At 42.9% G+C, this 13,460-nt stretch overlaps 1 protein-coding gene across 1 annotated transcript in view; it reads left to right on the top strand.

Moving 5' to 3' along the window:
- Nucleotides 1-8,744, top strand: part of noc2l (NOC2-like nucleolar associated transcriptional repressor) — a 35,341-nt gene extending 26,597 nt beyond the window's left edge. Inside the window, 5 exon segments of the mRNA XM_046343700.1 lie at nucleotides 952-1,065; nucleotides 1,493-1,625; nucleotides 7,065-7,175; nucleotides 8,348-8,389; nucleotides 8,392-8,744. Coding sequence (XP_046199656.1) covers nucleotides 952-1,065; nucleotides 1,493-1,625; nucleotides 7,065-7,175; nucleotides 8,348-8,389; nucleotides 8,392-8,507 — 516 coding nt within the window. The 3' untranslated portion in view covers nucleotides 8,508-8,744.
- Nucleotides 8,745-13,460: the final 4,716 nt, after the last annotated feature.

The raw sequence follows: 13,460 nt of genomic DNA, 5'->3' as shown, positions 1-13,460 counted from the left end.
TGTAACTCTGTCGTTGTATGTGTCAAACTGCTTTGCTTTATCTTGGCCAGGTCGCAATTGTAAATGAGAACTTGTTCTCAACTAGCCTACCTGGTTAAATAAAGGTGAAATAAAAATATAAAAAGATTTGGGGAGAAATAAGCTTTCTGTGTATGTAGAACATTTCTGGGATCTTGTATTTCACTACATGAAACATGGGATCAACACTTTACATTTTATATTTTTGTTCAGTATAAATTGAAGTGAAAGTACACCACAATACCCAGACATTTAGTTTAAATCAATGTCGATACGCCTCAGAAAGGAATAAACTGAGATCCGTCTCGTCAGTAGTAGCTCAAAACCAGTCTTTCCTTATTATATTGATACTTGAACTCCAAGTATCGATTAAAAAAGGGTGGGGAGTGGGGTTTCTTCTAGGTAGTGTTAGCTAGCGCTAGTCTGCTGTGCCTTCACCAAAAAGTCTGTATTTTTCATCCTATAGCTTGTTTGCCATCTTTTTAAATAGTGAGTCAACATGTTTTAAGCACTAATATCCCTGACTGATCAAACCGTGTTTTCTCATGCTCGCTCTGCAACAGACCTATAGTGATCAATATGCATGGAATATCAAATTGCAATAAAATCGCAGTATCGAATCACAATACATATAGAATTGTGCAAATCACAATAAATCATATCGGCATCTAGGTATCGTGAGGTCCCTGGCAATTCCCAGCCCCAACACATACACAAATACAAAGTGGCTATGTAACGTGTGTGTGTGTGTGTGTGTGTGTGTGTGTGTGTGTGTGTGTGTGTGTGTGTGTGTGTGTGTGTGTGTGTGTGTGTGTGTGTGTGTGTGTGTGTGTGTGTGTGTGTGTGTGTGTGTGTGTGTGTGTGTGTGTGTGTGTGTGTGTGTGTGTGTGTGTGTGTGTGTGTGTGTGTGTGTGTGTGTGTGTGTGTGTGCAGGCGAAGTGGGAGAAGCAGACTGAGGAGGAGGGGACGCCCCTCACCAGGTACTTCAGCCAGTGGAAGAAGCTAAGGGAGAAGGAGATCCAGCTGGAGATCTCTGGGAAGGAGAGGGTAACTATCAGACACACACACACCTACATACCAACTGTTTTAAGATAAAAGTATTTTCAGGACATTCATCCAAATTAAACAAACGTCCCCATCCTATTTTTACAAACGATACGTTTAACTTGAAGGTTTGAGTAAGATAATGCATTGATGTCAGTGGGAAATTGGTGGAAATGTTCAAGGTTGTATGCAAACATTTTTTAAGAATTTGACCCTTTTATTTGTTTTCAATGGGGCCGGTTTCCAGTGGTTTTTAGGAAGTAAATATAGCCTAAATGTTTAAAGTGGTTTTTAAGTGACTTTGCTGCATCATCTGGATCTTGAGCAATGGTCTCGTTGTCATGTGGTCCCAAATCCTTTGACAAGAAGTTTTCCATGTCACTACATTTTGAAGTGGAGCTGCATATTGACATTTCCTCTCTCATTTAAGATGGAAGACTTGGACCTCCCTGAGATCAAACGCAGGAAAATTCAGGAGAAGAAGGCTGTGGACAAGAAGGAGTTCAAGGATCTCTTTGAGTCCGACAGCGACTCCGATGACGACGGAGGACTCAAAGTCAAAGGTAACCCCATTTACATACACAGCTGGGTCCTGTTCATTACACACCAATTGGAAGAATAGCATTTCGAAACCGAGAGGGATGACTTGGACCTGTCCAGTAAGAAACACTCATTTTGGTTTCCTGTTGCCAAATTGTCTCAGTACATTTCCTGTTAGAGCTGGCCAGTAAAGACTCCCAGTAGTGTCTCTTACCTGATGAGGCGCATGCTTGAGGGTCCTATGCATGTCTTGGCCATTAGGAGGCTGCATTGAGTTGCACAGAGTCCATCTACAGCAGGCATCGTCAACTAGATTCAGCCATGGGATTTTTATTTTTATTGAGCGGATGGTCCGGTCCATGTGCCGGAACATAATTACAAATAATGTTTATACTGCAAATTAACCGCAATAAGCCCTAACATGTATACATTTTGCCTTAAAACCAAATCATTTCAAACCTTCCTTATATTTGTATACAATCATGTGTGGGAATACTTAAGAACATATTTTTTTAAATTCAATTAACTTGGAGCTGATTTCCTGGTGTTTTTTTACAGTCATATGTCCAACAATAAATAATACAAAATAAATAAAAGTTTACATTTTTTTTGATCGCTCAGAAAACTTGGGTGCCACATAAAACCACCAGTTAGGGAACCCTGATCTATATGCTGTTGGCCAACAACACAGAAGCGCACTCTCTAACACACACTCACACACTGTAGTACACAATTAAGCGCCTATACGGCAAGGATACAACATAATTTTTGGGCTCGCTCTTTTTGAGATAGTACGTTACTTCTCTACTCGGAGTGTAAGCAGTATTGAAGTCGATGTTCGTGAATCCTGATCCAATCAATGGCTCATTCTGAGGGAATGTACAACTGACCTCAGTGTAGCCATGCAGCCCTCCCAGCAAGACATGCTCTATACAATTAGTTGGAGTTTACTTCTCTCTCTCTCCTCTATCCTTCTATATCTCTCTCTCCTATATCTCTCTCTCCTCTATCCTCCTATATCTCTCTCTCCTATATCTCTCTCTCCTATATTACATTTACATTTAAGTCATTTAGCAGACGCTCTTATCCAGAGCGACTATATCTCTCTCTCCTCTATCCTCCTATATATCTCACTCTCCTATATCTCTCTCTCCTCTATCCTCCTATATATCTCTCTCTCTCCTCTATCCTCCTCTATATCTCTCTCCTATATCTCTCTCTCCTATATCTTTCTCCTATATATCTCTCTCCTATATTTCTCTCATATCTCTCTCTCCTATATCTCTCTCTCCTCTATCCTTCTATATCTCTCTCTCCTATATTTCTTTCTCCTATATTTCTCTCTCTCCTCTATCCTTCTATATTTCTCTCTCCCTTTCTCACTCTCAGCTGAGTGCAGCTGTCACTCCTGTCTTCCTTTAAGCCCTGTGTGTCTGGCCCTCTGCTCTGGGTCATCCACAGGACACGGGCAGGGCAGGAGTCCTCTTTTACAGCTTTACAGTTGGACAACCTTAGAGGTCGGAAGGAGAGAGTGAGGGGGCGGTAGGGGATTTTCTTTTCATCTGGTCCTCATTGTAGGGAGAGTTTCCGCAAATGGGCGGGCAGCTGCCGGCAAGCCGCGGGCCCACCTCGCCCCGGCGGCACGTCCCCTTGCGCTCTCTCTCTCTCTCTCTCTCTCAGGAAGCACAGGCTTGGATCCCGGTGGGGGTTCCTAATTCAAACCAGCCCACCGGAACAGCCAGAGGTGGCCGCTCCCCAGTACTTCCCCTACTCCCCCCTCCGCTTCCCTCCAGCTCCCAGGGCTTAACTGGCTGCCCCCGCATGTCCTCCGCACACACAAACCAACCAACCCACCCTCCAGCCCTTGACAACCTTCCAACCTTTGGGCAGCTTACCAAACTGTGGTTGGTTGGAGTCAGCTGAGATTCCCCAGTGGTGGAGATGAAGAGGAGGAAAAGTGTGAGGGGAGGAGAAGACTGGTTTCTATGAATGTGTCTAGTTGTTATTGTGGGGTGTCAAGTCCTTCAGGTCGTTTGGGGGCAGACAGGCATGTAGATCCTGCTGTCCCTCACAACCCCAGTCTAGGTCGAAAATATACAGGTTAAGATTAGGATTCTAATATCCCAAGAATTCTAAACCATTGTACCAGCAATGCAAGCAAAAATGACTGGAAGTGAATGTTAGCAGTACGGAAAGTTTGCCATCAAAGTGGAAAAATAACTGCAATTGTAGTGAAGTTCAGCTAACTACTCAACAAACACATAGCGTAACTATTTTCCTGTCATTCTAGTCATTTAAACATTTTTCAAATGCGTGGAATTATTACTTTTTCCTAACCTGTATATTTTCGACCTCAACCCCAGTCCGGTGGTGGGTGGGTCAGCCGGCTGGCTGGCTTTTGGACAATAAACAAATAAACAGAAAAGCCGATATACTTTTTCCGCCGGTCAATTGTCCAGGATAAAACATTTTTTTTGCCTATTCATTGATGGACATACCAATAAATACATTTTGGTTGGTCATTCGGATTGGTCATTCTAGGTAGCTCACTGTGTATCGGTGTGTGTGGTCAATATGCTCTTAGTAGTAAGTGTTGGGAGTGTGGCAATTGAAGTGTCTGCCTCTCTCCTCCTGGCTACCAACATCTTATCAAACCCTATTTTAAAGCTCAGGGACCACTCTGCAGTGGCCTCTGCCACACACACACACACACACACTCTCACACACACACACACACACACACACACACACACACACACACACACACACACACACACACACACACACACACACACACACACACACACACACACACACACACACACACACACACACACAAGACAGACTCGCCTATTTTACAGAAGGAATTTGTAGCTGTCTGAAGTGAAGCCTGCCTGCTATCTCCATTTTATATATTTAGGCAGCAACTGAGTGTAAGATGTGTGAAATTGGCTGTGGTAAACTGTCATGAGTAATGCATTCTCAGCTCCATCACCATGCAGGTAATAGGCAATTCCAAGGTGGTTAGATGCTACCTACCTGCCTGCATGTGTACACTTCTGGGCCCATATTCATAAAGCATCTCAGAGTACGCAAGCCTGATCTAGGATCAGGTTTCCTCTGTTCATGTAAACGTATTAATTATGATCCAAAATGAAAACTGATCATGTATCAGGACTCATATTCTGAGATTCTTAATTAAAAGGATTTCTCTGGATTTTGGCATTGAAGCCCTTTATCTACTTCCGCAGACTAAGTTGAACTCGTGGATACAATTTTTTTATGTGGTTTGAAAGAAGTTGCTAACTAGCGTTAGCGCAATTTCTGGAAGTTTATGTTAACTGCTACCATTCTAGTAGATACGATTAACTTCCAGTCATTGTGTTGACACTAGTTAACATTGGCTCGTGAAACTACCACCCTTTGCAAAATTATTATTTTTTGCCTATTCATTGATGGAAATGCCAGTCAATGGAAATGCATTTGACTGGTCATACTTATTGGTTTATTTGCATAATTTAGTTTAATTATATTGGCGCATGTGTACAATATATTCATGATGTATCTTATTTATCACACCCGTAGAGCAGGGTTCCCCAACTGGCGGGTAGTTTTGCCCCCAAGGGCACATTAAAAATATATATATATTTTTTTTTATTGTTTGACATAATAGACTTAGAACACTGGGAAATCAGCTCCAAGTGATTTTAAGAAATCTGTTCCCAATTATTCCCACACATAATAGATAGAAACAAGATTGTCTACAAATGTAAGCAGCGTTTGAAATGATTGTTTTAGTCAAACATTATACTCTTATCTGTTTGGGCATCTTGAGGTCAATTTTCCATCTACAAATGATTTGTAATTATGTTCTGGCCCCCAAACCATCTGCTCAAGAAAAAAATTGGCCTGCGGCTGAATCTAGTTGATGATCTCTGGCGTACAGCATACAGATATTGATCCTTTGAGTCGAACAGACAGCTCAAGAGCTGCTGCAGCATCTTGTGGTGCTTTCAAGACAACTGGGAAAGAAGACAGTTCCCGAATTGGATGACCGTTCAGAACTTTTTCTCCAGTCGCAGCTATTTTTTATTTTTTTCAGTTGAATGCGCTTAAGTCGTAAGTGCCCCTTTTTCTCCCCAATTTCTTGATATCCAATTTGTAGTTAGTCTTGTCCCATCGTTGCAACTCCTTTAGGGACTTGGGGAAAGGCTACGGTCGAGAGCCATACGTCCTCCGAGACACGACCCTGCCAAGCCGCACCTATCGCTTAACCCAGAAGCCAGCCGCACCAATGTGTCGGAGGAAACACCGTCCAACTGGCGACTGTCTGCGTGCATGCGCCCCGGTCCGCCACATAGGCGTCGCTAGAGCGCGATGGGACAAGGACATCCCAACCTGACAAACCCTCCCCTAACCCGGACGCCGCCTCATGGGTCTCCCCGGTCACGGCCGGCTGCGACACAGCCCGGGATCGAACCTGGATCAGCTGAGCCACCCGGAAGGCCCTCGAGTTCCCAGTTGTTTTGAACGCGGCATCAAATGGCAGGGGAAGGCAGGCTTCATCAGCGCGTCACACCACATTGCAATGAGCTGAAGGCAGTATGCATTTTGAAAACCTACTTAATTGTTTGAAACCTGAATGTTTTAATGCATATTATGAGGCATGTCTTACCTTGCTTCAAAATAGCCTATTAGATCTTCGGCCTTTCTAAACTGATATTTTCATCTGTCACATGAAGCTGTTCGCTTGTGCATTGCCCGTTTGGCAATGGTGTTTTCCCGCTAATTGCGTTATGGAATGAACAATTGTGTGTAGTCTACTACCTTATGTGCATTTCTGCTCTCATAATGTGAATAAATAATAGTTTATTTAAAAAATAATTGCTAAACGTTCTGATCTGTTGCATCAGATTCATTGCATTTTTTGTTTTTATTTTATATGTACTGGTTGTATGAATTTTCATCTTATCGTCCCACAGCTGTCCCAGAGTCTGTTTGGAATCGGCTATTTCTTTCTCGACAAACTGACCAATAGAATAGGTAGCCTAAACTTTTCTAGTAGATTGACCAAGACTAGTGATTTTGCTGTTTGTTACTCGTCTTGTTGGCTGAGGAAAAGTAAATGTGGACAGTTATTCTAACATGTTCAAAGTGCACATCCGAATCCGTTAAGACCACACATCATTGAATCCTCAACTTGCAATTTCTGTTAATATGAATAACCATATTCTAAATGTGATTTCTGTCATTCTGATCACCGTGGGTGGAAGCCCTAATCAGGTTATGCACCCAGTGCATATCCAGTAAATTTCTATACTGTCCGGTAAATTAAATGTTGTCGATCAAATATCCGGCAGCACATTTTCCATACGGAAACCCCGATCTGAATAAAACCAAGTCAAAGCTAATGAGGAGTAGTAACTGTTACTTGATATTGGATTTCTCTCTCTTCTTGCCAGACAAAAAGGGAGGCTCTGACGAGGAGGATGACGATGATGCTGATCTTCTTCAAGAGCTGTCTGACCTGAGCGACGATGAGGGGGTGGGGGAAGACCATGATGGTGCTTCAGGTTTGTGGACTGGCTTCTCTCTCACAGAGCAGGACAAAGATGTGTTTTCCACACTACTAAGCTGAACCAAGCTGGACTGGCCTGGTTACGCATCGACTGTAGTTTCTGGAACTGTGACGGAAAGGCTAATGTGAAAATGGAACATGCACGTACAGGGAGTACGGTATGGTTTGGGTCTGCACACTAGTGTGAGTATTAGAGGACACGTACAGGGAGTACGGTTTGGTTTGAGTCTGCACACTAGTGTGAGTATTAGAGGACACGTACAGGGAGTACGGTTTGGTTTGGGTCTGCACACTAGTGTGAGTATTAGGACACTTACAGGGAGTACGGTATGGTTTGGGTCTGCACACTAGTGTGAGTATTAGAGGACACGTACAGGGAGTACGGTATGGTTTGGGTCTGCACACTAGTGTGAGTATTAGAGGACACGTACAGGGAGTACGGTATGGTTTGGGTCTGCACACTAGTGTGAGTATTAGAGGACACGTACAGGGAGTACGGTATGGTTTGGGTCTGCACACTAGTGTGAGTATTAGAGGACACGTACAGGAGTACGGTATGGTTTGGGTCTGCACACTAGTGTGAGTATTAGAGGACACGTACAGGGAGTACGGTATGGTTTGGGTCTGCACACTAGTGTGAGTATTAGAGGACACGTACAGGGAGTACGGTATGGTTTGGGTCTGCACACTAGTGTGAGTATTAGAGGACACGTACAGGCCTGCTCCAGAATTGATCTCCAGCCTCCTAACACTTTTGTGTTGACAGATCTGTAAGGAATTTGATGGGGTGTAATCAAAATGGTGATGGCGCCACCTAGCCTTCCAATTGAACTAAGGGGAGCTTCCAACATATTGTTCACTCCATCTAAAGGGAACCTGCCATATTCTCCACTGAACCCCATTTCGGGCAGAACTAATCCCAATCACATTTCAGAACAAGCTATTTACATACATTGCTGCCTGATATTGTCTTGCGGTGTGATTTTGTTGCCTACATGTTTCTAGTTATTGTATAACATCAGTATGAAAAACAAAAATTCCTACTTAAGGGGTAATCAAGGGATTGGTACATAGGCCCAGATTTTTAGACTTTGGCATTGTTTGAATCCCAGATTGCCCCTTTAAATGAATCCCTCTTTCATGCTCTTCTTTCTCCTGTCTCTATAGATGATGGTGGTGGTGGTGGTGGTGATGATGATGATGATGATGAAAAGAGGGGGCTAAAGCCTCGAAGTCGCCCAAACAGCTGTCTAGCATGGCTCTGAAAGAGTTGGCAGAAGGAGACGAGGACTTGGTGGAAGACCTGGAGCTCTCCGACCAGGACTGACACACAGTGACTCATATATATACACACACACAACGATTGGGGGTGGAGAGAAGAGTGTTGGCTCGGAGCCCATCTTTCCGTACATTCAATCATTACTACTTTCCCTGTGTGGACTCCTTTCTACTATAATTTGTTTTGGTTTGCTCCATCAATGTGTACAGTACAAACATGTTCTTAATGCAATTGCACATTACAAACTGACCATGCAATTGTATAAAATAAAATATAATTCCTAGACCTCTTTGTTTGTTTCTTAGTGAGACACTACTGATGCATGTATGCATTGTTCGGTTCAGTGTACAGGATTGTGAATGAACAAGTGTGGTGGGTTGTAGCCAATAAGTGTGTGCGTGTGCAAGTACATGAGCACCTGTTACCCTGTTTTGAACTAGGGTTTCCTGTGCATTTACTAGGGTTGCCTTTAGTAAATGTAATTTGTTAGAAGAAAGGGCTTGACTATACTATAGCTGGGCTGTGCTATCCTATGGTGGGCTGTGCTGGGTATGGGGGAGGGGTTCCAGCCCCAGGGCAGCAGTGTGCCAGGCAGGCACAGCCATGTCTGATGTCTTGCCAGTCTTCTCTGCCCAGGTGGTGAAGCAGGAACACAGACTGTCTGTTTCCTTGCCAACTAACACACACACACACACTTAATCCTCATTTTCTGCACCATCACTACATTTCCTTCCACTGCTTCTTCAGACTTCCTCTATATCATTACTCCTCTCCTCCTTCCTCTGCTTCTTCAGTGTCTCCTGACCCCTCCTGTCTCGGCCTCCAGTATTTATGCTGCAGTAGTTTGTGTCGGGAGGCTAGGGTCAGTTTGTTATCTGGAGTACTTCTCCTGTCCTATTCAGTGTCCTGTGTGAATCTAAGTGTGCGTTCTCTAATTCTCTCCTTTCTTTCTCTCGGAGGACCTGAGCCCTAGGACCATGCCCCAGGACTACCTGACATGATGACTCCTTGCTGTCCCCAGTCCACCTGGCCATGCTGCTGCTCCAGTTTCAACTGTTCTGCCTTACTATTATTTTACCATGCTGGTCATTTATGAACATTTGAACATCTTGGCCATGTTCTGTTATAATCTCCACCCGGCACAGCCAGAAGAGGACTGGCCACCCCACATAGCCTGGTTCCTCTAGGTTTCTTCCTAGGTTTTGGCCTTTCTAGGGAGTTTTTCCTAGCCACCGTGCTTCTACACCTGCATTGCTTGCTGTTTGGGGTTTTAGGCTGGGTTTCTGTACAGCACTTTGAGATATCAGCTGATGTACGAAGGGCTATATAAATAAATGTGATTTGATTTATATCATTACTCCTCTCCTCCTTCCTCTGCTTCTTCAGACTGCCTCTATATCATTACTCTTCTCCTGCCTCTGCTTCTTCACACTGCCTCTATATCATTACTCCTCTCCTCCTGCCTCTGCTTCTTCAGACTGCCTCTATATCATTACTCTTCTCCTGCCTCTGCTTCTTCACACTGCCTCTATATCATTACTCCTCTCCTTCCACTGCTTCTTCAGACTGCCTCTATAAAAAGGAGAGTGGACTCCTTCCTCTGCTCTCCCCCTCCACTCATTCCCTCTTTCCACTCTCCTTCCTTCTGGTAGTGAGTGTATCAAGGTAACATTGGAACATTCATTAACAACCCCTAGGCACTTGTGTAGATCTGAAAGGACTGGATAGGTATGAGCAATATGGCTAAAATTCCACCTAAAGCCTACCAGCAAGACATTTGTCTCGTGGTTTTCTAACCAGACAAGAGACCGTTCCTTGATAAATATCTCATATTTTTGCAGTGCATCTTTAAGACCGTTAGGTGTGTGCATGAAAGGGTTTCCATTAGGAAAATGTGGTGCCCGACATTTGATCAGCATTTTAATTTACTGGACATTTTGAAACATTTACCGGACCCATGTGCATTGGATGCATAACCTGATTAGGACGTCCACCCACGATGCTCGGAATGACAAATCACATTTAGATTATGGTAATTCATATTAACAGAACATGCAAGTGGAGGTTGGAACGATTTAAAATATATATTTAAGTCGACCTTTATTTAAACGGTCCTTAGCAAATTAACATGAGCACTTTGATGTTAGAATTGACATTTTACTTTTCCTCAGCCAACTAGATGAGTAACGAACAGCAAAATCAGTAGCCTATTACAGTCTAATGTTACTATCTCCCATAGTAGAAAAGTTTATATATTCAATTAGTCCGCTTGTCGTGAAAGAAATGGCCTATTCCAAACAGATCAGACTTTAGTTTAAAATGTTAAACTATTTATTCAATGTGCACAAGACGGTAGGATACGCGCCAATGTAAATGCAATTAATGGGAAAACAACATTAGCCTTTGACAACGCACCGCACATGATAGCAGTTTTATGTGATAGAGAATAAAATATTTGTTAGAAATTTAGCAAGATGGGAGCTCTAACAACAACTAGCATGGGTTGCTAATATGGCGATTGTTCCTTTGGTTAGGCCTAGTGGACAATGAAAGTTTATATTTACTGAACAAAAATATAAATACCACATGTAAAGTGCTGGTCCCATGTTTCATGAGCTGAAATAAAAGGTCCCAGAAATTCTCCACAAGCAACAAAAAAAAGCGTATTTCTCTCAAATGTTGTGCACAAATGTGTCTATATCAGTGTTAGTGAGCATGTCTTCTTTGCAAAGATAATCCATCCACCTGACAGGTGTGGCATGTCAAGGAGCTGATTAAACAGCTTGATCATTACACAGGTGCACCTTGTGCTGGGGACAGTAAAATACCACTCTAAAATATGCAGTTTTGTCCCACAATGCCACAGATGTTTCAAGTTTTGAGGAAGTGTGCAATTGGCATGCTGACTGCAGGAATGTCCACCAGAGCTGTTGCCAGAGAATGAAACGTTTATTTCTCTACCATAAGCTCCCTCCAATGTCGTTTTAGAGAATTTGGCATTACGTCCAACAGGCCTCACAACCACAGACCACGTACGTGTATTGCGTCGTGTGACCGAGCGATTTGGCAGTGTAATTATGGTATTGGCAGGCGTAAGCTACGGACAACGAATGCAATTGCCTTTTATCGATGACACTTTGAATGGACAGAGATACCATGACGAGGTCCTAAGTACCATTGTCGTACCGTTCCTCCACCTCCATCGCCTCATGTTTCAGCATGATAATGCACAGCCTCATGTCGCAAGGATCTGTACACAATTACTGGATGCTGAAAATGTCCCAGTTCTTCCATGGCCTGCATACTCATCAAACATATCACCCATTGAGCATGTTTGGGATGCTCTGGATTGACTTGTGCGACCGCATTTTCCAGTTCCCGCCAATATCCAGTAACTTCAAACACAGCCATTGAAGAGAAGTGGGACAACATTCCACAGGCCAGAATCAACTGCCCGATCAACTCAATGCGAAGGAGAGGTGAATGGTGGTCACAGGAGATACTGACTGGTTTTCTGATCCTATTTTTTATTTTTTTAATGTATCTGTGATCAGTCATATGAAATTCATAGAATAGGGCCTAATGGATGTATTTCAATTGTCTGATTTCCTTATATGAACTGTAACTCAGTAAAATCTTTTGAAATTATATTTTTGTTCAGTATAAAATAATTGCCTCCACGGATATGGTCTGATTTTGGCTAGGCTATTTTGAAGCAAGGTAAGAGATGCCTCAATATGTAGTAAATCGTTCCAGTTTCAAACAATTAAGTACATGTTTTCAAAATGCAAACTGCCTACAGCTCATTGCAAAGTGGTGTGTGACACACTGATGAAGCCTGCCATTCGTTGCTTATGCATCTGCTGTTTGAGATGCTGTAGCAGCAGCTCTGGTACTGTCTGACAGATTTTCCGCTCAAAGGCTCTGTATCTGTGTGCTGTATACGTGTGATAAGATGCATAACGAATCTCGACTACTGTACATGTGCCAATTTAATTCCTCAAAATGATGCAAATTAACCTATAGACCAATAAGCATGAAACGTCAAATGTATTTACATCGACTGGTATTTCCATCAAAGAATAGGCTAAAAAGCATTATTTCGCAATCGATTTTTGTTCTTCTCCTCCGGGACAATTGGTCAGTGAAATCAGCTTTTCGGACGTCTGAATTAATTAACCGAAATGATGGTTCTTTTTCGGGTTTAAAAAAACCCGAATTGACCAGTTCGTTCGGTTTTTACTGTGAGCTCAATGCACACACTGCACAGTTTCTCTAGAGATGAATCAGATCCAGCTGAACTGTGCAATGTAGTAGGGTGTTGTAATTTCCAACAGGCCAATATTCTACATGTGGCAATTAACCACAGTAACCAGGTTTCCATACAACCTTTTTATGCGAGTAAAGTACATGTCAGATAAATAAAATGTAATGACAGGCCTGATGGAAACAGAAGATTTGTTGGTCAACTTTCCAAATGTCTACAACAACAAAAAATGCTATAAGGTGGTATATTTTTGTGTCTGTAAAATTAATTATGCGAGAAATGTAGGTGGAAAACTTGGGAGTCACGCAATGACATGTTGTGGTCATTGCAGGCTAAAGATTAAATAAATTATGATGCTTCACCTGGAATGCTTTTCCAAAAGTCTTGAAGGAGTTCCCACATATGCTGAGCGCTTGTTGGCTGCTTTTACTTCACTCTGCGGACCAACTCATCCCAAACCACCTCAATTGGTTTGAGGTCAGGTGACTGTGGAGGCCAGGTCATCTGGTGCAGCACTCCATCACTCTCCTTGGTCAAATAACCCTTGCACAGCCTGGAGGTGAGTTGGATCATTGTCCTGTTAAAAACATCAGATGGAATGGCGTATCGCTGGAAAATGCTGTGGTAGCCATGCTGGTTAAGTGTGCCTTAAATAAATAAATTACTAACAGTGTCACCAGCAAAGCACCCACACACCATCCCACCACCTCCTCCATGCTTCACGATGGTAACCA

Source organism: Oncorhynchus gorbuscha, linkage group LG03 (assembly GCF_021184085.1).
Source record: "Oncorhynchus gorbuscha isolate QuinsamMale2020 ecotype Even-year linkage group LG03, OgorEven_v1.0, whole genome shotgun sequence".
In the NCBI taxonomy this organism is placed as follows: Eukaryota; Metazoa; Chordata; class Actinopteri; order Salmoniformes; family Salmonidae; genus Oncorhynchus; species Oncorhynchus gorbuscha.
Note: the sequence above shows the minus strand (reverse complement) of the source record. Positions and strands in the feature narration are given on the sequence as shown.